The sequence below is a fragment of the Pseudorasbora parva genome, chromosome 11, assembly GCF_024679245.1.
Source record: "Pseudorasbora parva isolate DD20220531a chromosome 11, ASM2467924v1, whole genome shotgun sequence".
In the NCBI taxonomy this organism is placed as follows: domain Eukaryota; kingdom Metazoa; phylum Chordata; class Actinopteri; order Cypriniformes; family Gobionidae; genus Pseudorasbora; species Pseudorasbora parva.
In genome coordinates, this window is record NC_090182.1 from 13563969 (window position 1) to 13590670 (window position 26702).

Genomic DNA, 26702 nt, shown 5'->3' on the forward strand with positions numbered 1-26702 from the left:
CTTGTTTTTTTTCTCTCTCATGAATGTCAGATGGGCATGGCAATCCGGTTTAGAAATGCTATTTCGGAAATCCTTATGGTGCTATAAAAGATTAGTTTGTTTAAAAAGTGACATTGGCTCTAAGCATGAGATTATTGCTGTGAATTCACTACTGAAAAAGGTTTTTTTTTGCTAAAGCTGATGTATCTTGATTCTGTGGGCTGCACTAAATCTCTTTCTCTCTCTTTTTGTCTGCAGTATGTAACTTCATGTCACACGAGAAGTGTTTGAAGCACATCAGGACCGTGTGTTCCTGTATGGCTCCCACACAAATTCGGGTGAGTGACGCGTTCTGAAGAATGCATTCTGACTTATTTACACTTTTAAGATTTAGATTCTCATGCCAAAACACAAATTGGACGTATGACAGATTATTTCTGTGTGTGCGCATGCTCTTGTCTCTTTAGCTCCACTCACTGAATGCCTGCACAAGCTCGGCTGTTTTCAGAAAGAATCGGTACAGCGTATCTGTCTGTTATAAATATGATAAAAGTAAGAATGCAATGCTACTCTATGGGTACTCAAGAGTAGTATGAGACTGGCAGAAACTGTGTTATGCCTCTAAAATAATTCTTCCTATAAAGTCAAACTTAGGGATGCAAAATAATTTTAGGCATAATTTTCTTTGTTTCGGATTCATTCATTCATCCATATATGGCACTGTGGATATTACACGTACACACATAAGGCTAGACAGGGTTTATTTACTTGGATGTATAACAATAATATTGAGGCTTCAAAACCCTGGATGGATGCTCTGATAATACAGGACATGAAGTCTCAAACAATTACGCTGTTAATGAAGAATGATCAAACTGTTTTGTAGGGTATGATCACGCAAGAAAGCTCATAATTAGCAGTCGATGCTTACCTGTCTTCTCCATGGCTTTGCATTTACAAACAGGAAGTACATTATGCACTGAATCTACATTGAATAATTTAGTCCTCACATACTGACTGGAGCCGTTTTGCTCAGTGACACAGCAGTCAGTGTAGCCCTTTGTCCAGCCTTCATAATGAATTACTGATGACTTCCTGTCGTTTTGTGGTCTTTCATGAAGGCCAACTGTCAACCAGCCTTTGTGCTTTTGATAGCAGCTCATCTTGCAATCTAGATATGCTGCTATCAGCCTAGACTGAACCATTTTTCCCACTCAGTGTTCTCACTACTAATTCTGATTATAAACCCAATCTATAGTTGATAAACTCATTGCACTGATATAATGCAGGTCATGACTCACGAGCCCTGTGAATTTTAGCAGTGGCCTTGCTGATATGAACATTTGGTTTATTACATTTGCTCTGGAATACTTTATTCTGATTGGTTAGTCACGAGACGCAATATTTTTTATAATTACCGCTGAACTGTTAAGTTCACCGTTGTCCTTGCAAATTGCAGGTGCTAATTAGAACACGATTAATCGTTAAAAGATTGGTCTAGATCTAGGTTCAAACACCCACGCGTTCTCATTCCTAAATGACAACAATTCGCTCTGTCTTTTAAACCTTTGACACATTCACAGCGAACATTCAAATCTGCGTTAGTTCAGATATAAACACAGATGTCTACGGAAGTCAATCACAATAGAGCAAATCAATAAATCACCTTTTAAAAAGTTGGACTTCAACGATTGTATCGATTAGGCCTGTCATTGTGGTGACAAGTGACTGTTAAAAATATATATTGTCATTGAATCATTTATTTAGATTCGCAGATTCATCTGATCAAGTGAAGTGTTTGAGTGAGTCAGTGAATCATTCAAACATTCAGAAACATTCACATTTTAAATTCAGTAAGTAACATTTAGTCAGAACCTCTGAGAAATGACATGTTATGTTGTTTAGTTGTTTAGTTTTCACATTGTCACGTGATTATTGATCTATGTTTGAAACAAAAATATCCTGATTCTCAATTTATCCAAAATCGTGCAGCTACTTTATTGTATTTGTATCATTCCAGTCCACAATCTTAATATACAGTGCAGGCAGGTATGTGTCTTACAGTAGCTAACTAATTAATAATTTTTCAAAATGAATAATTGTATAGACATATTACAATATTGTTGCAGTGTTTGTCATTTTAGTATTATGTAAATAGGCTACTATTATAGTAGTTATTATTTTGAGTTGGCTTTTTTTATTTACAGTTATTTTAGTCATTTGTATTAGTTTTTTTTTTTATTTTACATTTCTATATTCTATATATCTTGTTTTAGTTTTAGTCATTTAAGTACTTAAACTTTATTTCATTTACTTTCATGTAAAAAGTACGTTACATTTAATATTTTATTCAAGATTTTTTTCAATTACCAAAACATTTTTTTACGAGTTTTAGTGTTAGTAAACAATAACAGTTGTTTGTCTGACATTGTAATACACAATTGCTTGGATGATAAAATAATTTGATATTAAATCCATCATTAAAGTGCATTATTTTATGCATTTTATTATTTATTTATTTTTTCATTTAAATAGCAATTAAATGACAAACAATGGGATTGGAATGTAATAATGGGGATCTATTAGGCTCTTTTAAATGTCTATACTCCACACATTACACAGTTGTGACTTGAAGAAAAACTGCTATATTGTTTTCTTAAAACAGGATGTATATTTCGCATGTGAAAATGGCACTTCTTGCTGGTTTATCAGCTAGCTAAAAAGTAACCACATGAGATGATCGCTGCTCAGAAACTGCATCCTCTCAATGTGCTGATGCCACAATAGCGAGCGAAACCCGCCTTGCTTTAGCCAAATGACACAGAGGTAACACTGACCAACCAATTGCATCAGAGCAGCTGCAGGGCATGACAGAAGGCTGAGTCAAGCACCATGCCACAGCAAAACTTAATTTAGACCAAAAGATAATGAGGTGGAACAGAAACCAGTGGTCTGAATCAAAGACGGACCCTCAGAGAATCTACTGGAAGTTTGCCTTCATGCATAATGAATGAAGAGACAAAACAAGAAAGTGAATGCAGTGTTTTAATTCTCTTTTTCTAGTTTCTTAGGCTTTAAGAGTGATGCATTCAGTTTGAAAAGGAAGTGGATGTGACTTTCTGTACTGGCTGAAGGCTTTTTTTTTCATGTGTGTGTGTTTGTGAATGTGTGCGTAGGTGGGTGGGTGGTGTAGGAGTGAGTCAGTCTCTGAGTCTACTGCTCCATTAACCTTTACTCAACAATCTCTATGAACCACATCTGAGGAAATACAAACATAACAGTTGTAGCCATTCAGCACTGTTATTACTAAAAGTCAAGAATATGTTCTTTAAAAATTCTCCTTCAGTGGATAAAAATTAAATAAATTGTTATTTTTGAAGACTGCATGGGGAGAGAACACATTTAACTTCTGGAATGTGACGTATTTCCACATGAACCAGAATATTTGGCTGGATAGGTTGGAATTTAAGTGTAGTCATTGGGATTTAGGATTGGGATTTTTAGGCTCTTTTGGTTAAGATTATGTTTCCCTGTCTGTATATCATTGATTTATGTTTGTGGAATTAATAGTTAATTTAAAGCTGCAGTCCAAAATTATTATTTTTTGGTTAGAAATTATCCAAAATAATTTTTGAGCAAGTACATAACCAGGCAGTGTTTAAAATTCTTTACCTTAGCCCGATTCAGTGAGTTTGTAAAAATTTCTGCAGGAAATTCGAGCTTGCCGCCGCTCCTCTTTGCGTCATTATATCACGTCTATGTACATAAAGAAGAATGCTGTAGGTGGCTGATCATTTATAGCCTTTTCTCACAACAGCTGGAATAATAAAATGTATCATTTTGATAGCAGATTGTAATCCAGAAAGGACCAAACAACAGTCAATGATAACTGGCGATTTACCCATAATCAAAAGCAAAAGATTAGACTGTACATGAATTGAAACCTAAATAGTAATGCAGTGCTGATGTTGTTAACATTAACCATTTGAGAACAAAGTATAATAATAATTTGCACGGTTTAATGTGATATGGGCTAAGCGATTGTTAGATTAGATAGATAATTCAACGATGGTAGTGCAATTTATTGTAATGCTTTTTTTCAGTTGGTCAGAATAAAAGTGGCAGACGTTACTTGTTCAGATGACATTTTCTGGTGAAAATTCTTATTTTGGTCATACTTCCAAGTACAGTATCCACACCGGTGCGGTGAATAAATGACAGCCACACAAACTCATTAAAACATCAGATTCATCCACGCTGAGAAGCCGTGTCGATGCACAACTCGCACAAAGATGAGAAGTCCACAAATATCTGCAATTGCAGGCTTCAAACAAAGATGGCGACAAAGAGGCAAAACCTGTGGACTGCAGCTTTACGGTATGGACTGGAGAAAGTGCATTACAATTATTAAAAAAAAAAATTTCAATGAATAACGTGTCATTTTTATTACATTTATTTAACAGGGACCATGCACAAAAATGTTGTGCCAGGGGTAGCTAGTTAGCTAATTTGCATCAGTGGTTCCTAGGCAGGAAGTTTGGTGAATTATGAATCTTAATCTATAATACGAATACCAGTATTAATCTTGAAAACTATCTAAAACAACAACAGCAACAACAAAAAAGAAAAGTGAATAGTATGTAATATCTCTCATCCCAACCTCGGAAAGAAACTATTTGCTTTTTTAATAAAATAGCATAAATTTTTTTCCTTTATTTGTTCTGAAAGTACTCTGAGCCGAGTACCTCAGCAGTAGCCATTTACAGGAGCCAATCACCTTTAGGATCAGAGAGATGACAGCTAATGACAGGAAACGAGGTCATGTCCGGTAGGATGCTCTGCAGTCTACTGTTGCGACTCCCTTGAGAGGGCAAGAGCCAGTAAGGATGTGTCCACTGCAGGAGGGAGAGATGGGCTGCAGCTCAAGGACGTGTGTGTGTGTGTGTGTGTGTCTGTGTGTGTGTGTGTGTGTGTGTGTGTGTGTGTGTGTGTGTGTGTGTGTGTGTGTGTGTGTGTGTGTGTGTGTGTGTGTGTGTGTGTGTGTGTGTGTGTGTGTGAGTGTGAGTGTGAGTGTGTGTGTGTGTGTGTGTTTGGGGCCTCATCAGCAGAGACTGAGCACCTTGGCAACCTTAAATACAAAACCTCACCATATTTTTCTCTGTATTATGTGGAATTATAATTTTTAGTCCCTAGAGTTTAAGTATTTTTAGTTAAGTGACCATATTTTGGTTTGTGACATTTCTTAGTAAGGCAGTCCAGACTTTTTAACAGCTGTTCCGTGTCTGTGAGCTCACAGACATCAGCAGGTTCGATTTATTTCTGGCACCCTGTCAAGCGTCTAAATATCTTGATTTGCTTGAGCAAATGTCAAGCTGTTCTTCTTTGTGTTCCCGAGCTATAAATTCAAATCTTGAGTAAAACACCTAATCTGTCCCGTCGTTCACTGCAAGAACGTCTGCCCTTAAATATCACTTTAGTTTTTCACTGAAGCTGACAGGTATGCCTAGCAGCACAGACATGGATTTTGTGTGTGTGGTTGGGTGTAACTCTGTGATCAGCCATAACACTATTGATTATCTCTTCATCATGGCACCTGTTAGTGGTTGGGTTATATTAGGCAGCAAGTGAACATTATGTCCTCATAGTTGATCTCTTAGAAGCAAGGAACTTGGAAATGATATAGCCTGGTGGCTGTAGCCTCTTTCAGCAGGATAACGCGCCCCGCCACAAAGCAATAATGGTTCAGCAATAGTTTGTGGAGCGCAACAACGAGTTTGAGGTGATATCTTGGCCTCCAAAATTCCCAGATCTCAATCCAACCGAGTATCTGTGGGATGTGCTGAACAAACAAGTCTGATCCAAGGAGGCCCCACCTCTCAACTTACTGGATTTAAAGAATCTGATGCTAACGTCTTGGTTCCAGATACCACAGCACACCTTCAGGGGTCTAGTGAAGTCCATGCCTCGATGGGTCAGGGCTGTTTTGGCAGCAAAAGGGGGACCAACACAATATTAGGTCATAATGTTATGCCTGTTCGGTGTATAGGGGACAACAGTGCTAAAGACTCTATGGGGTAAAAAGCTCCTTTGATTTTATTTTCCTCTAAACCACTAGATCTTGGGCAAGTTGATTATGCGCTACTTTTATCTAATATTTAATTTGATTTAAGTAGAAAGTAAGAATCGCTAAATGATTTAATATATATTTTGAGTTGATATGGTATATCTGGGGTAAAAGGCACCCTATTTAACATGATGATAAATAAATAGCAGGCTTTTCCATTTGTTGACATTACATGGGTAGATTCAGATTGTATCATATATTAAGTTGGATAATCCCCATATTTATGAAGAAACCATCATTTCAAAATAAGTTATATAAGTTATATAGCCCCCTCACCACCCCATACATTTATTAGATTTTTAAACAAAATAAACCACTTTTGTGATTTATTTTCACATAAAATCTGTTGCTCCATCAATGTTCAATACAAACCAGTTTTAATTTTTTCTGCAATCATACATCATTTTTCTTAAAGGGTTATTAGTTCACCCAAAAATGAAATTTATGTCATTAATGACTCGCCCTAATGTTGTTCCACCGTAAGGGTGTGAATCATGAATCAGCCTTTTGATTCAGCAGATTGATTCATGATTCGGATCACGTGTCAAACTGCTGAAGTCACGTGACACTGGTGATCCGAATCATGAATCAATCCGCTGATTCATGACCATTGAATCTTTATTTGAGGTTTGAAAACAAACAAGGAAGAGAAGACAATGCTGAATAAAGTCATACTTTTTCTTATTTTTGGACCTAAATGTATTTTCGATGCTTCAAGAGATTCTAATTAACCCACTGATGTCACAAATGGACTACTCTGATGATGTTTTTATTCCCTTTCTGGACATGGACAGTATAGTGTGCATATGCTGTCGGACTAAATATAAAATATCTTAAACTGTGTTCCGAAAATGAGCGGAGGTCTTACAGGTGTGGAACGACATTAGGGTGAGTCATTAATGATATTAATAAGTCATTTTTGGGTGAACTAACCCTTTAAGGTGTGCCTTTAGCTTTGTTTTACCTTTTAGTTTCTCTGCATTTTAAACTGGGGCAGAAGAAACTGGGATGGGGGAAAAGTGACATGGAAATGTTCAGCAGCATAGACATCCTAAAGGGAGTTTTCCTTCAATTAAAGGGAGTTTTTCCTGTGTGGAGGAATTAAAAGGATGTTTGTTTGTTTTTTGCAGCAGGACTTAGGCGAATGGAGACCATCAGCTCAAGAGCATGATGGAGGCAGTGCAAGATTATGGCTCTCCAGATGTTGCTCACTCTCACTACTCAAAATGCCTTAGATGTTTGATTTAGAAATAGAACACACCTCTAACCACTAATTCACCACTAATTATTTTTATTACCAACCTGCAAATCAAGCAACCAAAGACCTGGAGATATTTATCCAGAGGAGTCACAGTGTGTCACGAGCATCGCATCACAAGCGAGAGAATGGGAAGGAGACTGCAGAGAGGCTGCCTTCTCCTCCCCTGTTTCTGTGCCGTCACAGTCTTCTGTGTGATTCACAAAGTGTTCCCGTGAAATCAGTCGTTACAGATGGGGGCACGTATCGTGACAGCCCAGGGATTTGTCACCACATCCCTTCACTATATCAGAACATCTTTCTCTGGGTCTTTGAATGCTCCAGACAGGCTCAAATCTGAGTCTTATCCAGATAGTAACTGGATGTTATTTAGCTGGATTCCTTTTCCAGTTAGAAGTGGGAATCGTGCATCTCGACGTCTGAGTCGCATATTACACTCTAATGATTCATATGCAGTTGACGTGATCCATGCTCCATTTAAACTTGGACAAAGTGGTAAAGTGCTACCTGATTGTGATTCGATAAATGCATTGCATTGTCAGATGTAAAAGGAGCATCTGTAGGAAGTAAATGTGTGGAAGGAAAGGGAAACTGCTTTCAGGCTGTTAAGTGCATGTAACTGTATATGTTTGGTTAAACAGGTTAAACACTTTTAAAAATAAAGCTTGAATGCATGCTTTTGCTTTCAGAGAGGAAGGATTAGGTTTCAGTGTTGTGTATTACGTTCACTTTTATCAGGATGTGATTTGCTGTATGCTGAAACAAGAAATCTAATCTGGCACGTTTGGTAGGGGTATACGGTACTTCCCATTTCTTATTTTATTATTTTTTACACGTACTGTACATTTAAATCTTCCTCTATTATGTTTCTAAATCTGTCTATTTATGTTCTGCAACGCTGGTACGTGAGGTCAAAGGGAAAAGAAATCAGCTATTTAAATCCTTAAATTCTCTACTTCCCTCCCCCAGACAGGAAGGAAGTGCCGGGCATTTGCGTACTTTCCCACCATTCACACCACTCAGACAGGAAGTGATGTCACAAGGAGGCACAGATATACCAGTGTGCTCCCAGACACACGACTAGGCCATTAGTAATGTCCAATTGTGACTGATAGTTCAATTAAGCCAATTACTTGTATGACTAATTTGAATGATGGATGACAAACTTTCCAAATCTGTACTGAGTTGGGTGTAGGTTGGTTTCTGGTGGACCTGACCTTCATTGAAACCTACTGATATGCTAAAGTGAGTGAGACCCCCCCCCCCCCCCCCCCCCACAATGTGAAGGAAACTGTGTAAGTTAGTTTCAGCGTAAATCAGGGAAATATGCCATTTGATTGACATCAGAAATGTCTAAGCACATGAATTACCAAGTTTGTGAAGCTGGATTTGATAGATGGTGTTAATCCCTTTTCTTCACGTACAGTTGTGATACTTGGTATACAAATAGTATAATTTTGTACTTTCATGTTTGGTTTCCGGCTTGAATATGTGACATGTTTTAATAAGAAACACCCCACTATGAGGAACAATTTTCCCAGGTGCTTTTAAAGGCTTTTATTTTATTAATCATTCTTCTCCTTGTTTTTGATCCAGGTTCCTGTTGCACATTGCTTCGGCCCCGCTGGTCAGAAGAAGAGGTTCTGCTGTGTTTGCCGGAAGCATCTGGAAGGCAGTTCGGCTCTACGCTGTGAAGGTGTGTGTGTGTGTGTGTGTGTGTGTGTGTGTGTGTGTGTGTGTGTGTGTGTGTGTGTGTGTGTGTGTGTGTGTGAATAAAGATGTTATACTGCTTGGGGGTATGCAATGTATTTTAAACGGCTTACTAATTTGGGCACATATGACAATTTTTGTTTTGATTTTACTGGCAGAATTGATGCATTGCCAGGAAAATCAAAAGGATGTGACATTTTACCCCCCCCCCCCCCCCCCCCCCCCCAGGGCCTCTTTTCCGTTCAATGACACAGGAAATGAATGCTTATGTTAAGGATTATGCCGAAAGAGCCATTCTGTACTATAATACCAATGTGTCATGCAAAGATATGAGATTAATTCAAACTGTAGTCTCATATAGTCTGATCTATATAGTCTGTATACACTTAGAGCCAGTATACACTATAATCAAACTGTCTTCACAGTACAATTTCAATTACTGTATCTGTATTCAATATCTGTCGACGCCATGCAAGTAGCTTGTGCAAACTGCTCACTGCTATTATTTTTGTTGTGTCTTTATTTTGTTATTGAGACGAGAGCATGAAGCACATATTTACATATCTGTTCACTTATTTTAATAATCAGGCTCTCTCAATGTTTCTCCCCAAACACTTGGTCTTTTTTTATTCTGTTATTGCTCATTTGTCTGCGCTGTCTGTCCCTGTTTGGAAAGCTGCTGTTGCCATGGAAATGGCAGAATGGCCTTTTGCAGTGGGCTGAATTCTAAGAACCGAGCTGAAAAGAAAAACATCACACTCCAACTCTCTCTTTCTATCTCTCTTCGTATCGCATACAAAAGGCACCCATGAATCTCACAAGAAAAGTCTGTCTTTAATTCCCACACCCACTCAAAGAGTTGCTACAATAATATGAATTAAGTGTTTTTTTTTACCTCTATCAGGCCTGTATCACCTCACAGGCAGTACTAATAGTGCCAGCAATAATAAAATGAAAATACCAACTGTTTTACCTCAGATGCGTCTCGTCAAGAATCTCCATATTCTTTAATAACCTTACCTCACATGTCTTTCAGTGTGTGAGCTGCACGTCCACAGCGATTGTGCCCCGTTCAGCGTAAGCGATTGTCGTTTATGCCATCAAGATGGAGGGCAAGACATTGTGAGTATGAGAACCAGGACTGCACCACCTCCTTCTGTTTCTACTGATATACTAACCTGACATTTAAAGCCAGCAGCCATGGCTGACCACAACGTGAATATTACATAGTTTGTCGGAAGCTTGTTTTTCACACTTGAAATTATTTTGTCATTTGGTAGATTTTAATGACATTAGTAATGATTAACACTACATGATTAGACTATATGAAGCCTACTTGCTATTATTTGTGATTACATAAAAAACTCCCTGTGAGCATCCCTGTGCCTTACTCAGTCTGAAGGGCAGAACTTCACCACATATGATTCAATTACATCCTTGAATTGAACATCGCATATTCCCTTTGATGGAAGGGTTGTCTGGCTATCACCAGCTCAATTTAAAATTAAACATTGGTCTGGGGAGTCTGCTCTATATTTCTACTGCACAAGAGGCGTGATAAGCAAGCATAATTCAAATGACTCTGTATGCATTTGGATAGTCCTTCAGCCAATCAGACCACAAAAGGCGTGATAAACGAGCATAATTCAAATGACTCTGTATGCATTTGGATAGTCCCTAAAACAAGCAGACTACAAGAGGTGTGATCAACAGGGAACGACCCATGGGCGTCGGAACCATTGGGGGAAGAACCCCCAGACCCGCAAACTGAGTTGCAGGGCGAAATCAGGCTGGGTTTACCCAGTGTAATGGAAGGTCCCTTTGTGAAGGGATTCAGTTATCCCTTCAAATGGCGTCAGGAAGGCACTCCTTTTGCACCTCCAAGGGTGCAAAAATGTTGTTGGGAATTCACCTAATGTTATGGTTTTCCATGGGTTTGGGAGTTTTGTGTGAGGCCTTCGGAGGCTACATTCCAAGATAGGAAGGCATCAAGGCTCCACCGAATCCAATATTTGCTTCTCTTCCTTTCAGATGAGATACCTTTATCGGGTTGATTTTTGAAGGTATCACAGATGTATCCTTCGCTGCCCTTGATATCCCACAATCCTGTGCATTCCATGCCATTTTGAGTTAAAAAAAATTAAGATGGCATCTGAAAATTGTGGTTGGTGGTCAGTTTGTGCAAATGTACTTTTTTGGCCAACATTTTCAACTTTTGATGTAATTTATATCCAGAAATAGCTATTGTAGTAATTAAGTATTTGCTTGGTTATTACCCCCCAAAAATTGTACATCATTAAACTGTTATGCTACCTCACAAGGTAATTGCCTAATAGTGCAGTGAGGCAACAAATCAGCTGCCCTTCTACTTAGAATTATATAATTAGATCATTTCTAAATATAGATCAAACTCTATCAGAGGGAAATGATTGGTTGATAAGAATGTCCCCAGCAGAAAGCGTGACTAGGATGTTGATCCAGGAGCATGTCCTGGGTAAATCCCATAGCTCTTTATTGATCTTAATTGTGTTATTGGCCACATGGCTTTTCCTAACCCATCATCCCCTCCTGCTCTGATAGGACACGTACCGGCACCACTGGCGGGAGGGCAATATGTCCTCAGGTGCCCGCTGTGAGGTCTGCCGTCGCACATGCAGCTCCTCAGACGTTCTGGCTGGCATGAGATGTGAGTGGTGTGGCGTTACGGTAAGTGTTTGTGTCTCGTTTTTTCAGTGCACCCAAACTTTGTCTTGGCATTCAGCGCTTTCAGTTTGCCTGTTGTCGGCTGTATTCATCACACAAAAAGCTTCATTATTTAGTTATAATAATGAAGATGAGTGGGCTCTTAGGCTGTCGTGTTTTGCAAAGAATCGATCAATTATTTAACAAGTGCAATGTGGGATGCAGCTCCTGTCAGCACTCACAAAGTTGTGCTCGGTCAAAGTTGAATACAGGGGGAAAAAAGTCTAGTAAGCTTGCTCTGTTTTTATTCTTTTTTTCATCTTGGCAGTGGCTTTTTTTCTGTTGCCTGACCTCCTGGTTTTGATTGTAGGGGGTTGATTTATTACCTTTTGTTCCAAAACATGCATAACATACAAACATAAGCTTCCTCCATATATAACAATTTATAGCTTCAAAAGGCAGGCAACCTAATTAAGGTCCCTCTTAAGAGATTTCTTTTTCCAGAGCCTAAGACACATTTTTTTGCAGAGAAGGCAATCCCAGAATGCATTATTCTGGCCTGAAATGAAGATGGCAGATGAATGATGCAAGAGAATGTTGATCATAAATTTACTTATGCATTAAACAAAGAAAAATGTGAATAAAAATCAATGAAATTGTAATGTAATGAAAATAATTAATTTTACCCACAATTTGTGATGCTCACAGAGGCTGCAATTATTTGATCTAAAATACAGTTATGAAAACAGAAATATTTTGAAATATTATTGCAATTTTAAATAACTATTTTCTATTTTAATAGATTTTAAAATGTAATGTATTCCTGTCATGGCAAAACTGAATTTTCAGCATCATTAATCCAGTCTTCTATGTGTCACATGATCCTTCAGAAATCATTCCAAGATGATGATTTGATGGCACTCAAGAAACATTTCTAACTATAATACATTTTCATTTAACATTCTTTGATAAATATAAGTTTGGTAACACTTTAGTTTAGGGTCCAATTCTTACTATTAACTATTACAAAAGTTCTAGATAACAGTTAGTTAATAGTTAGGCTGACAAGCCAGATCCACATCAAGATGTTTGGTCTGGAAACTCACCATTGACAGGACTCAATCCGAGGGGCGGGATAAACGGTTGTCTTTCAAACTCCCTCTGCAGGCGATAGGATAGCGCTACAACCAACCAGAGCAACAAAGGTGAAACAGAGCTTGTTGATAGATTAAACATTCGCCGTATCCAGTCAGCAAAACTCCGAACACATCTTCCCTTCTTAAGAATGACTTCAGTGCCGTTCTTTTCTCAGAGAAAAGCTTCACTCCAAGTCTTCCAGAGTCGCGGTCAAAGCGGATTCGAAAGACCGCCGTTCGCTAGTTTCTGTGTTTACTAGAAGCACGCAAACGCAACTCGGCCGTCGTCATTATGGCCCCGCCCACTGACTCTATACACGATGTGATTGGCCCGGCAAGAGTTTGGCGAATGCAGCTCAGAAGGGTATTGAGAGTTGCTAGACGACACTCACAGGCAGATTAAATTTGCTGCCGCTAGAGTGCGTCTAGATTTCTGGGCTAGTTAATAGTGAAAATTTTACCCCAAACTAAAGTGTGATCAAAAGTCCAATAGAATACCATTTATTAACATTATAAGTGTCTTTAGTATCACATTTGATCGATGTAATGCTGAGTAAAAGGAAAAGACAAAAATCGAATTATAATATATGCTTGTTAAGTTATGCTGCTTGTTGTTCCTTTCGTGATGTCTGCATTCGTCTGTATTTAAATAAGTTAAGTCAGCCACTTTCACTTATTCCGCTTTTCCACTGCATGGCACATTTTGGTACGGCTCACTTTGGCACATTTGCATTCGGAATGGCTCGGTATGGTTTGCTTTAATATTATTACCTTGTTTAGGGGTTCCAAGCGTGCCGTACCGATATTAAAAAGTTATGTGTAAACTGCATATCACTTATTGTTCAGAGAGAATCATCACTACTATTATTTCAGCACTTTGAGATTTGTTACAAATGTAAAGTGCAATACAAATAAAATGTATTATTATTTTATTTATTATTATTATATGCTTTTGAGACAGATAGTGGTTGAGACTTTAAACACATTGCTCAATAAAATATGAATTTACCCTTGTGGTCGAGCAAATCAAATGTGTCGTCATCTGCGATTTGTTGTATGAGTACCTACTCTTTTTTTTTTTTTTTTTGAGTGCCTATTCTCTTCTATTTAGCAGTATTTTGTGTTGCAGGCATCAGCCTCCTTTGAAACAAACTTATTTGTCTTGTAGTTAAATACATCGACATGCCGAGGAGTAGAGGCAGCACTATCAAGGATCATTCTATAATCCCACCTGCTTTAAAGGGGTGCTATCTGCAGTGGAAGACAAACCAAAGGGAGCCGAGCTGTGCTGTGCTGAACCAAGTTGTATCACGCAGTGGAAAAGCGAAGCGAGCTAATCCGAGCCGTACCAAGCATTACCATGCAGTGGAAAAGTGCTATAATAGCATGGCCATGTTCCAAATCACTCACTTTAAGAGTTTCCATTTAAGTTAGGATGCTGACTTAGAAGTCACCTGCCCGGTGTACATATGCGATGATGCAGGTTTTGCAAGAGAGCCACGTTGTCAATACAATTACATACTGACTCACTGTCCACTTTTTCCCCGCATTGTTTTATTTAGCTCCAGGGTGATAAAACGCTCTACTCTACAGCACTCCAGCTATCACAGCATTTCCCTTCTGAACACTAGCATCCATTCCATTCCATCCCCTTCCCAGCTCTCAAGTTTTTCAGCATGTAATGTAGGTTAGTAGATGATGTAAGCAGTTCTGCCTGAGCAAAAGGTTTTTTGAGGACAGAGGCTTCAGGGTAAATATATGAAATGGCTGTTTGCAGTCCTAATACTTTGAAAGCACAAACCTCTAGGATTTGAAGGGATTTTCAGAACAAAGACACAAGCAGAGGACTTAAACACAGACTGTAGCTTTATTTTATTTTAGCCGAGGTGGTGTGATCTAGTGGTCAAAGGACTAGTAATAAAAAGTATGTTGTATGTTAAAACCATTAATTCAATCCATGAATTGTATACTATCAACAAGCCACCTAACTGCTATGTTAAAATAGCATACGGAACACTCTCCCTATATGTTGCTTTGGATAAATAAATGAACCATCTGTTGTCGTTATTATTTGAAAAATCGCAACGGTCATAAAGCTGTACTATAGCTTGTGAGCTTTTGGGTGACAGCTTATCTGTGTTTATATGTTTGCAGGCACATGCGTCATGTTACATAACCATGTCCCCGGAGTGCAGCCTGGGACGACTGCAGAAAATGATTCTTCACCCCAGCTGCGTGTGGATCTGCTCGCGGAACTTCAGCAAGATGCACTGTTACAGAATCTCAGAGAATTCCCAGCACGGCGAGATGGGTAATGCCTAAACACATTCACATTCTCACTCTAAGAGCGGATACCTTAAAATTAAAGGATTATTCTGATTCGCAGCAAGTTCTGTGCACAGCATCTGTGGTATGCTGTTCATAAGCGTAGGAAATCATTTTGATTGTTCATCAAGGTGATACAATCATACAATACACGTATTTGCACTGATTTATAGGTTTGGGGTAAGATTTAAAAAAGAAAAGAAATAAACTTATACATACTATACTTACTTTTATCTAGGATGCACTAAAATAATCAATGCATCATTTTTTTGTAAACTGTATTTTTGATCTAATAATTGCAGCCTTGGTGAATATACATGTCTTTCAAAAACCAGGGGAAAACATATTTCTGACTATGGACACTACTGTTCAAAAGTCAAAAGTTGTCCAAATCATTCTTTTTGTCATGGAAATCTAGACAGATGGATTTTGGATTTTTTTTCTCTTTAAACAGTATTGATGGTATCCCTGCATGTCATGAGAACGTGATTATAAAGCCAGATTATAACGTGATATATTGGATATAAATTTGCACAGTTTATCAATCCAGTCTTATGATTACACCCATAATTAGCAAGTCATGTGGCTGTACTTTAGAAATGTTGTGCTTTATCCTCCTGAAGTACTTTATAGATTAACATTTTAAGTTTTTAAATTACTGAACATGATTTTTGGCTTGTTTTCACAAACTGGTTGGCATGTCAGTTATTTTCTTTGGTACTCAACTGCATGTCACATATGTATTGAACTTGAATTGAACCCGGAACATTTCTTCAATGTCAATGAGCACAATAATCCTGTTCTGTTTTAATGACCGTTTTCTACTATTGAATGTGTAAGCCTTGAAAATAAGATATTTGGAAATTGCACATTTTAAATGTAGTCCTGTTATTCATTGTTAGACTGTCCTATTCACCTTTGAATATCAAATAACAAGATTACATGTCTGAAAATGCTCATAGAGAACTGTGTTTTCTCCAGATAACCTGGATGAGGTCGATACTCAGAGTCCAGTAGCGTCAAAGGAGACTCAGTCCACGGGATCACCTGACACGGGTACAAACCTAGCCAACAATTACATAATGGCTAATGATAATCACCCTTATGCTCAAGATAATCTTCCAAATTTTTGGTCTACAGGTAAACAGACGCTGAAAGTTTTCGATGGTGACGATGCAGCGAAACGCAATCAGTTTCGTTTGGTTTCAATCCCTCGAATAATCAAGAATGAGGAAGTGGTGGTGAGATGTTTTTTCCCTGATCAGATTTCAACTGAATTACAGTGTAATACTTTTACAATGTACAGAAAACATCAAAAATGTTAAAGGGGTTATGAATTGAGAAATCAACTTCCCCTTGAGCTTTTGAAATAAAAAGGTCACCTTAATATAAGAATATCCTGTAAATTTCAGAGCTGAAATCTTCCTTGTTAGTCAGAGAAAAGCTTTTATTGACAGCTGGCTCAGCAAACGATCGATCTGCGAATGTTCTTACCTGTGACGTCAGAGTGTAGTGAACTGTGAAGTGTAGTGAGTGTAGTGAAACGTCGCCTCAACAGAAGACGACGAACGCCTGATTCTGTAGCCCCGACCACCAACTTGTGCCTGACATGTAGTAGATAAATAACATAGGCCTTCCAAGCAAAAGTGTTTTTTATTTTTAATGAGGATCCAGCTCAAATGGGTAAGACATTGCATTTTTTCCCTGTTATGACTGGATTTGGAGACAGGATGGGATTAAAAAAATGTGATTATGGATCTGACAGGAAAGATACAACATATATGTGAGTAAAAATATAGTATTGCATTATGTTTGATATCTGATATGTCTAACTAAACATTACTTCCACATTGTCACAGGCTGGAGTATTCTTTGTATTTGAGGTGTTGTTGGTTCATTGTGCTGCAATTTGTGATCAGATCCTTGACTGGTAATTTGAAGGAAAATACAATCGTTGGAGTTTTGAACATGCTGATTTGTCTGTAGTAAAGTCTTGCTGATGTACGTACTTGGCTCGTGGGTGTGTTCGCGCACTTGTGTGTGTTTTAGTTATGCATGGTTTGCGGTTATATCCACCGATCGGGCCTGCCAAGTCATAAAAAAATAACATTTCGATTAATTGCGGGTGGATGAGAGATAAATCACTGTGTTTGTTTGATTTGTGAGCCCTGTGGGCAAATCATCTGGTTGCCATTTCTCCACATTGGCAGTTTTCAAAACAATTCCTCACGTGTAATGATGGGGGAGCCAAAAGCTCATTATAATATGCAAAACTGTTATGCAAATCTTAGCAGTGGCCACTTGCTTCCAAGTCTTCAATGCGGCACGCCCATTAAAAAGCAAGCGTTCCAAGACCTAGGCTCAAAACCAGGGTAGAATAGCTTAATACTTATTTATTATGTACTTATTCAGTATGTTTTTGAATGTAAAAATCATGCAAACATCATAAGTTGACCACAGACAACAGTTTACTTTTTTTTTTTTAAAGCCAGTTCATGACCTTTTTAAATAAAGATCATGCTTGAATAACACTCAAACTTTATTGTCATTGTGATTCAGCTGTTTCTGATTTCCGGTCCTGACAGGAAGCAGCACTTAGAGCGTTCTACATCCCAGATGAGCCGCGGGATTATGAACTACAGAGTTATGGCCAACAGGGACTGTTTACAGATGACATCATCAACCGTAATGGCACCCCAGACAACAAGCCCATTTTCAAGGACACCGTGTCTGATTCCTGGGTGCTCAGAGCAAAACTCAGAGAAACTGAAGTGGTGAAGATTTACCCCAGTTGGCTCAAGTGAGTTTTTAGTGCATTAGGTTGTGCCATTTTGTTTAGTGTTGTCTGACTGCCATAAATATATTGATTCACAAGGAAGTGTACAAAAATGTAGAGGAAACACATTCTTTAAATTCAAGTTCTGTCAAAAGGACCTATGACATGGTATTTAAAGTCAACATGAAACAGTGTTCGCACCCCATTTTACTTCCATAATCCAATATATTTGAACTGAAATTAAATATTTAATGAAAAAAAAGTAGTATGGGTCACGATTTTATATACAAGGCATTGACTGAAAATTCTACCTTTTGTGGTGGCATCAGCTGGAAAGCTAATTCGTTGTTTTATTTATCATATTTATCATATTTATCATTTGTATTTTTTTATGATATTTTGAAGAAAAAAAAAAGATTAGTCATGACTTAGACCACTAATGTGTATTGAGAACATAAATTATTTAAAATAAAGCAAGAAACAAAATTGTGTCTAAAAAGTAACTCGCAATTACCCTGACAAGCCAGACCCACATCAAGATGTTGGGTCTAAGTACACACCGTTGGCAGGGCTCAATCCGGAGGGCGGGATAAACGGTTGTCTTTCAAACTCCCTCTGCACACAATAGGATAGCGCTACAACCAACCAGAGCAAGGGGAACGCAAATTCATTTGGCAAATTCATGAATTTTCCAGTCAGCAAAACTCTGAACACTTATTCCTTTTTTAATAATGACTTCAGAACCATTCTTTGTTCTTTTCTCAAAGAAAAGCTTAACATGTCTTCCAGAATCTCGGCCAAAGCCGGTTCGAAAGACCGCCGTTCGCCAGCTTCTTTGTTTTCAAGTATCACACGGAACCGTAACAACTCGTCATAATGCCGTCATTATGTTAAGCCCGCCCACCGACTCTATACATGATGTGATTGACTTGACCAGATTTTGGTTTTTCCTGCTCACAAGCAAATGGTGTTGCTAGATGACCCTGGCTACAAATTCGATTTGCTGCAACTGGGGTGCATCTAGATTTCTAAGCTAATTCACAATATTAACTTCTTGCTTATTGAACTCTTGTATCAATTCAGTCATATTTGCATTTCATGCCGATATTTGGGGAAAAAAGCACATTTAATCATGTGATATGACTTTTATATATATGTCATATGATGTAATTAAGACAAAAACTAAAGCCCTGTTTCCTGGAACAATTTGTCCCAGGAACTGTTTTCCCCCATAACGGCTGCTGTTTGCATTTCCATCGGAAAATGGAAATGGTGACGTAGAACTGCACTTTTCAATTCCCACTGGATTTCGTCCTCCACAAATTTACACTTAATAAAGCCTGAACCTCGTTGTCAGACCATCGGGCCATTTTTGTAACTCCATTGTTGATTTGAATAGCAAACGACTCTTGCTGCATTGCACCGCAACAGACTATTAGGTTAAAATAAAATGCTGCATGAACTCAACCAATCAGCATGTTCAGTATCAAGTCCCACCCCCGAAAGTTCCTGAACTTTGAAAAAATACAACCTCCCTGGGGGCCGTATTGAGGGGGACATTTTTACCCAGAACTTCTAGACCCCGGTTCCTTTCGGTTGAAACACACAGAGCACCACCCCAAAGTCCCTAGTTCCTGTGGAAAGTTCCCGTTGTGAAAACACGGCTATAGAGATGCATTTGAAGCACCCATCTTGAATGTTGAGGGCGTTCTGTATACTAATAGGCTACTTAGTGTCAGCTTGCAATAGATATGATCATAGACAATACATATTGCACACTCCTGTTTAGAAGAATTTAGCTTTATATAGATAAGCAGAATAGAATGGAAAGTGTATTTTACATAGACACATCGTAAAGATGCTCAGTTCTTGCGTCAGAACGGAGGTTCTAGCTTACAGTTTACTTATACAAGGGTTTTATGGCACATCAATCCTCTCGCTTTTTCAAACAAACCATATATCATTTCCTGGCATCGCAAGGAAATGGACAATAGCGGTGTCGTGTACCACTCAGTGAGGGCAAGTGTATATGAAACCCATCAAAACACACATGGCTCGACTGATGACAATCTTGCTGTTGTGTGTCCAGTTGCCATGGAGATGACACCGCAGAAGTGACACAGCATCCATGGTTTGCCTAAGATGTTGTCGCCATGCCAGCAGAAAATGGATCACAAATACTGATGGATCCTCATCGCCTACAAAAAAATTCCTTTTAGATTTCTTTAGAAAACAGTGCCACTCATGTTTCCAGTAGATGAGGCATTTTGTTTTGTTAAGTTAACATGAGTCTGGAACTAATGAAGTATTTTATGTTTTATTACCATAGTTAAGAGTCAGGGAGGGATTGAGTCAGGCTTAACACATGCTGCCAGTTAGTGGCACAATCAAACGTTCAGGTTCTTATGTAATATTGACCACAGTCAATCAAAACATTGTCTGAAGTTTAGTGGCAGACCAGTGGATGATATATACAGTGCCAAACCGCTGGTGAATCATGTGATGGAATGTTTTTTCGATGCGTTTTCAAATGATGGTGTAATGAGGAACGTTATTAGGTTTCACATTTGCGTTTCAGGGTTGGCGTCGCCTACATCTCAGTGACTGCTGGGAAAAGCAGCATGGTAGACTCAGTCATAAAGGAAGTACTCTCACAACTGGGAAAACTGGTAACTTTGATTTTGCTCTTTAACCCTACGTTTTAGTACTGACACACAACTTATTTGTGCCACAAAAATTAATGAGGCTTCAAAACGTGGCAATATGTGCCTGTCCCATTAATTTTATAAGCAAAACTTTTAAAAGCAATCAAACTTTTTGCATACCACATAGCAACCACTTATGACTTCATGTAAGTAACACCCTTGTGTCTTCATAGCAGATTTTGCACAGGCAAATACCACAATAGATTCTTCATAAAATGCAAAAAAATTAGTTTTTACTTTCTGTGCACAATTTGTATGTTAATCCTGTTTTTTTTGTGCAAATGTCTGTAGAATGAAAACCCTGCTGACTTTAGCCTTGTAGAAGTTTTCATGAGCAGCAAACAAGGTAAGACTTGCTTGTATTATAATATATACATATGCATATACATATACTGATCAGCCATAACATTATGACCAGGTGACAGGTGAAGTTAATAACATGGATTATCTCTTCATCACGCCACCTGTTAGGGGTTGAGATATATTAGGAAGCAAGTGAACATTTGGTCCTCTAAGTTGATGTGTTAGAAGCAGGAAAAATGATTTTGATTGAAAGGTGCCAGAATACACAGTGCATTGCAGTTTGTTGAGTATGGGGCTACATAGCCGCAGACCAGTCACAGTGCCCATGCTAATTCCTGTCCACCGCTGAAAGCGCCAACAGTAGGCACGTGAGCATCAGAACTGGACCATGGAGCAATGGAAGAAGGTTTCCTGGTCTGATGAATCACGTTTTCTTTTACATCACGTGGATGGCTGGGTGTGTGTGTGCATCGCTTACCTGGGGAACACATGGCACCAGGATGCACTATGGGAAGAAGGCAAGTTGGCAGAGGCAGTGTGATGCTTTGGGCAATGTTCTGCTGGGAAACTTAGCATCCTGCCATCCTTGTGGATGTTACTTCGACATGCACCTCCTACCTAAGCATTGTTGCAGACCATGTACAACCTATAATGGAAACAGTATTTCCTGGTGGCTGTGGTCTCTTTCAGCAGGATAATACCCTGATACACAAAGCAAAAATGGTTCAGGAATGGTTTAATGAGCACAACAACGCATTTGACTGAGTGTTGAAAGAGTGTTTACTTGACCTCCCAAATTCTCCAGATCCAATCGAGCATCTGTGGTATGTCCTTAACAAACAAGTCTGATCCATTAAGGCCCCACCTCTCAACTTACTGGATTTAAAGAATCTGCTGCTAACATCTTGGTGATAGATACCACAGCACACCCTCATGGGTCAGGGCTGTTTTGGACTAACACTATAATAGGTCATAATGTTATGCTTGATCCTGTATATGAAAGGTATTTTGGTTCATCCCCTTTTACCAAAAATTGTGGATGATTTTCATGATATCCTAATCTGGTGTTTCTTGCATGCCTTTAGTTCAACGGCAAGTCCTCAGTGGTCAGGAGCTTTTACTGGACAAACTGCTGGAGATACGGAAGGTATGTGGGCATTTGGATATAAGGGGTGAGCCCTGATAAGCACACCACACTAGTTTTAGAGTGTGCTTGTTTTGGAAAACATCTTGTGAGAGTTTCTAAGTCATCTTAAACTCTGATTCTGAGCATGTGTCTTTCAGACATCATTACGACAGATGAATCAGACACGGTTTTACATCGAGGAAAGCAGGAATCGAGTGGTACAGGTCAATCTGCTTTTGGGAGGCTTTCCGACACAACTCAGCAAAGAGGAATACTCACACCTGCTAACCGAGCACCTCACCATCAAAAGTGAGTCTGCACACCTCTGTATGCTTGAATGATGTGCAAGCTCAAGATTTAAACTGCTTCTGATTTTAGCAGTTCATCCTGTCAATCTCTTTGGATTCTATTAATCTTTCCATGAAATTGTCTTTAAACATTGCTGACCTATAAGTCTGACATAAATCATTTTGTGTACTCATTGTAAATATGCCAGACACCGCTCTGCTGGGAGGGATTAGAGCAGAAGATATAGTGACTGCTTGATTTGACTGATGATTTCTTGTGATTGCCGGGTTAACACTAATCATATATATCCCCCCCACCCCCCACCCCCATCCAGGTCACCTGGTCACCATCACTCACGTGTATGCCGGACAAGGTAAGAGCGACCACATCCATAAAATCATAAGGTTCTGTGGGAGAACGGCCTGTTTCCTCATCACAGGAAATGCATCTTTCCATTCGAGGCAACTCATAATGTCCGTCTTTGTTCTGTGTACAACTAAACTGCATGACTTTATTTGATAACACTGAAGGTCGCTGGTGCATGCTGCAGAACAAACTGCACGCTGTGTCCATGGGCAATAGTCTGGCCTACTCTCAGCGCTCCGTAAATGAAAGCCCTTGTTCTGCACACAAACGCTCAGAACTGCTTCTTGTTTTCAGTCATCCACAACATGCCCACTGGCTCACTCGCCTTGATGCTTTTGAATGTATTTATAAGGTTGTTGTAGCGGTATGTTGGTTTGTGTGGAAGTCTTAAAATATATAGTGGTTAGCTCTGACACCTAGCTATTAATCTTTATTTTTTACTACTTCCTGTTATTGGCTACTTTACTAGATTTTTTTTTACAAAGGGTGTGTAAGGTTGCAAAGCTGCCTGTAAATATAAGTGGTATTTCTCCTTGTGTTATTTCTAGAATGTTTTGTTTTAGTGAATTTTAAGTAAATAATATGCAAAATATGTATATATATATATATATATATATATATATTTATTTATTTACACACACATACATACACACACACACACACTCACATAGAGAGATCAGACACAACATTATAACCGCCCTGTTATGCTGCCAAAACAGCTCTGATCTATCAGGACATAGACTCCACAAGACCCCTTAAGGTGTGCTGTGGTATCTGGCACCAATATGTTAGCAGCAGATCCTTTAAGTCCTGTAAGTTGTGGGTTGGGGCCTCCATGGAGCCTCGAACTCTTTTTTTTGTGCTCCTCAAACCATTCCTGAAACACTTTTGCTTTGTGGCAGGGTGCATTATCCTTTAAAAAAAAGGCTACAGCATCCAGGAAATACTGTTTCCATAAAATAATGATGTAAAAGGAAATGTGATTCATCAGACCAGGCCACCTTCTTCCATTGCTCCGTGGTTCAAGTTCTGATGCTCGCATGCTCACTGTTGGTGCCTTCAGTGGTGGACAGGGGTCAGCATGGGGACTCTGACTGGTCTGCAGCTATGCAGCACCATACACAGCAAACTGTGATGCACTGTGTATTCTGACACCTTACATCTGCATTGACAGCATTAACTTCTTCAGCAATTTGAGCTACAGAAGCTCATCTGTTTGACGGGCCAGCCATTGCTTCCCACGTGCATCAATAAGCCTTGGCTGTCCATGACCCTGTTGCCGGTTCACCACTTTTCCTTTGTTGGACCACTTTTGATAAATACTGACCACTGCAGACCAGGAAAACCTCACAAGAGCTGCTGTTTTGGAGATGCTCTGACCCAGTTGTCTGCTCATCACAATTTGGCCCTTGTCAAACTCGCTCAAATCCTTACGTTTGCCCATTTTTCCTGCTTTTAAAACATCAGCTTCAACAAAATTTCTGTCATAATGTTATGCCTATGCCAGAAATGATTCTAATATGCAGATTTGCTGCTCAAAAACATTAATTATTTTCAGTTGAGAGCTGTGCTGCACTATTGTGGAAACTGACACTTTTTGGGGGGGATTTTTAGGATTTACATTTTAAAAAATAATAATATTATACATTTCTTTACTCTCCCGTAGAATCAATTTAATATACCCTTGCAGAAAAATAAAAATAAATAAAAATAAAACCTTACTGACCACAAACATTTGTCTAGTGATTATAATAGAGACTTGCATTGGGACTTTTGTCTCTTCGTCTTGTTCCATCATATCATCAAATAATTGTGCTCAGAGCTAAAAATAGTGTCCCAGGTGTTAGTGAGTGTGTTTGTATAGTTAAGCGGGTGTGCTGTTTTCAGGTGCTGTGGTTCTGCAGATCAGCTGTTTCTCAGAAGCAGAGAGGATTTACATGCTGGCCAAAGACATCAGCATCAGCGGCAAACAGCTCTACTCACTTGTCATACCTGAGATCATGGTACAACATTTTTTTTTTATTTTTTTTTTATTTTATTTTTTTACTTTTTGTGAATATAGAAAGTGTTCTTATGCTCCTTTTTTTAAACAAATGCCATTGGTTTGATATTTTATCATATAATGCAGTGTGATTTATACATTTCACATCACATTTTTAAGTGAGGCTCAAAGGGATAGTTCACTCAATAATGAAAATTGTCATTTTTTACTTACCACCATGTCATTCTAAAACTCTATGACTTTTTTTTTTTTTTTTTTTTACCAATAAAAGTCAGTGGGCTGCAGTGTTTTGTTTGGGCTGAAGTTGCATGGGTTTGTACAGAGCCCCTAAATGGACATGGGGATGGTACAAATATAAGTTTGCTCGACACAAATTGTGTTCCATCAAGAAACTTTGTGTTTGCAAAACTTTTGTGATGGAATAATGAAGTGGGAGGTAAAAACGTATTTAATTGATTTCTCGTAAGAATAAAAATGTTTTGCATAAAACACAAACAAATTTAAAAATGCAAAAACATTGAAATATAATTTCCATCGATATATCGTAGTAGGTTTGGAATGACATGAGGGTGAGTATGACAGATTTTTGTGTCTTTGTGTCTAAATATCAGATTCAAAATAATCGCCTGTGTTGAGCTCATTCTGATCAATAGGGTCACATGCTGTTCATTGCAACAACAGAAGCCTGTTCATTAAAGTTCATAATCCTGGCCCAAGCTTTAGATGCATCAGCCCTCTAGTGGCCCAGTGAGAAACTACAGTTCAATTCAACAACAGCCAATGTTCTTTTCTCTCTCAAAAGCAAAGCAAGCTGGCCAAAGGAAGCTGCCCCCTGCTGGTCTTTGTCAACCCTAAAAGTGGTGGACTAAAGGGCAGAGAGATCTTGTACAGTTTCCGGAAACTTCTAAACCCTCACCAAGTGTTTGAGCTGACCAGCGGAGGACCACTTCCTGGGTTAGACCTCCTCTCCTTTTGAATGATGGGCAAACTGATATGTCTTGATAGAATATGTATGCATGAATGTTGCATGTTCCCTTCTCACTTGTATGTGTTTTGTACAGGCTGCATGCGTTCAGGGACGTCCCTCACTTCCGTATCCTGGTGTGTGGAGGAGATGGCACTGTGGGATGGGTGCTAGGGGTTCTGGAGTCCATCCGACATAAGATTGCCTGTCCTGAGCCAGCGATTAGCATCATACCGCTGGGCACAGGTGCGTGATGGAGGGAAAAGTTTAAAATGTAATTCTTTACTGAAGGTTTTAATATTTGCATCCATTGTTATTTATTTATGTTGTATGTGTTTGTCAGGGAACGATCTGGCTCGAGTGTTGCGATGGGGGGCGGGCTACAGCGGTGAGGACCCTTACAACATCCTGGTTTCTGTGGAGGAGGCGGAGGAAGTGCAAATGGACCGCTGGACAATTCTTCTGGACGCACAGGAGATGACAGAGGACGGCAAAGAGAACGGCTTCCTAGAGCCGCCCAAGGTACACAATCAATCCTGAGATTTCAAATTTTAATAAATATGATTGCTGCATATTACATTATTTTATTTTATTTTTTTAATTAAATATTTTTTATTTAACATTTTAAAAAAAGTATTGTTATTTATAATATTATTAATTAAATATTATATATATATATATATATATATATATATATATATATTTATTTTAAATAATTTCATGTTAATATTTTTATTATAAAATGTACAATAATAAAATATAAAATTATTTTATAATATTTTTTTTACAATAAATACGCATATATTGTAATTATAGTATGTACATATTATATATGTAGATAATTATATACTAAATAAATAATTACATATTTATGATCAATGCATATAATAACAATACAATTAATTACAATAACAATAAAAACATAATAAATAATTAACTTTAATTTTTAATAATTTAA

At 38.5% G+C, this 26702-nt stretch overlaps 1 protein-coding gene across 2 annotated transcripts in view; it reads left to right on the forward strand.

Moving 5' to 3' along the window:
* The window catches only part of LOC137092733 (diacylglycerol kinase theta), a 38635-nt gene that overhangs the window by 6677 nt on the left and 5256 nt on the right, over positions 1-26702 (forward strand). For both annotated transcript variants that reach the window (XR_010908333.1, XM_067457145.1), the window contains exons 2-18: positions 238-317; positions 8958-9057; positions 10108-10193; positions 11652-11777; positions 15044-15200; positions 16196-16270; positions 16355-16455; positions 17800-18014; positions 20569-20659; positions 20987-21041; positions 22084-22145; positions 22283-22433; positions 22747-22785; positions 24666-24781; positions 25583-25734; positions 25842-25990; positions 26088-26266. Coding sequence is in view for 1 of the 2 variants with exons in the window: in XM_067457145.1 (XP_067313246.1) it covers positions 238-317; positions 8958-9057; positions 10108-10193; positions 11652-11777; positions 15044-15200; positions 16196-16270; positions 16355-16455; positions 17800-18014; positions 20569-20659; positions 20987-21041; positions 22084-22145; positions 22283-22433; positions 22747-22785; positions 24666-24781; positions 25583-25734; positions 25842-25990; positions 26088-26266 (1934 nt within the window). In the remaining variant the exon portion in view is untranslated. The remainder of the gene's footprint in view (positions 1-237; positions 318-8957; positions 9058-10107; positions 10194-11651; positions 11778-15043; positions 15201-16195; positions 16271-16354; positions 16456-17799; positions 18015-20568; positions 20660-20986; positions 21042-22083; positions 22146-22282; positions 22434-22746; positions 22786-24665; positions 24782-25582; positions 25735-25841; positions 25991-26087; positions 26267-26702) is intronic.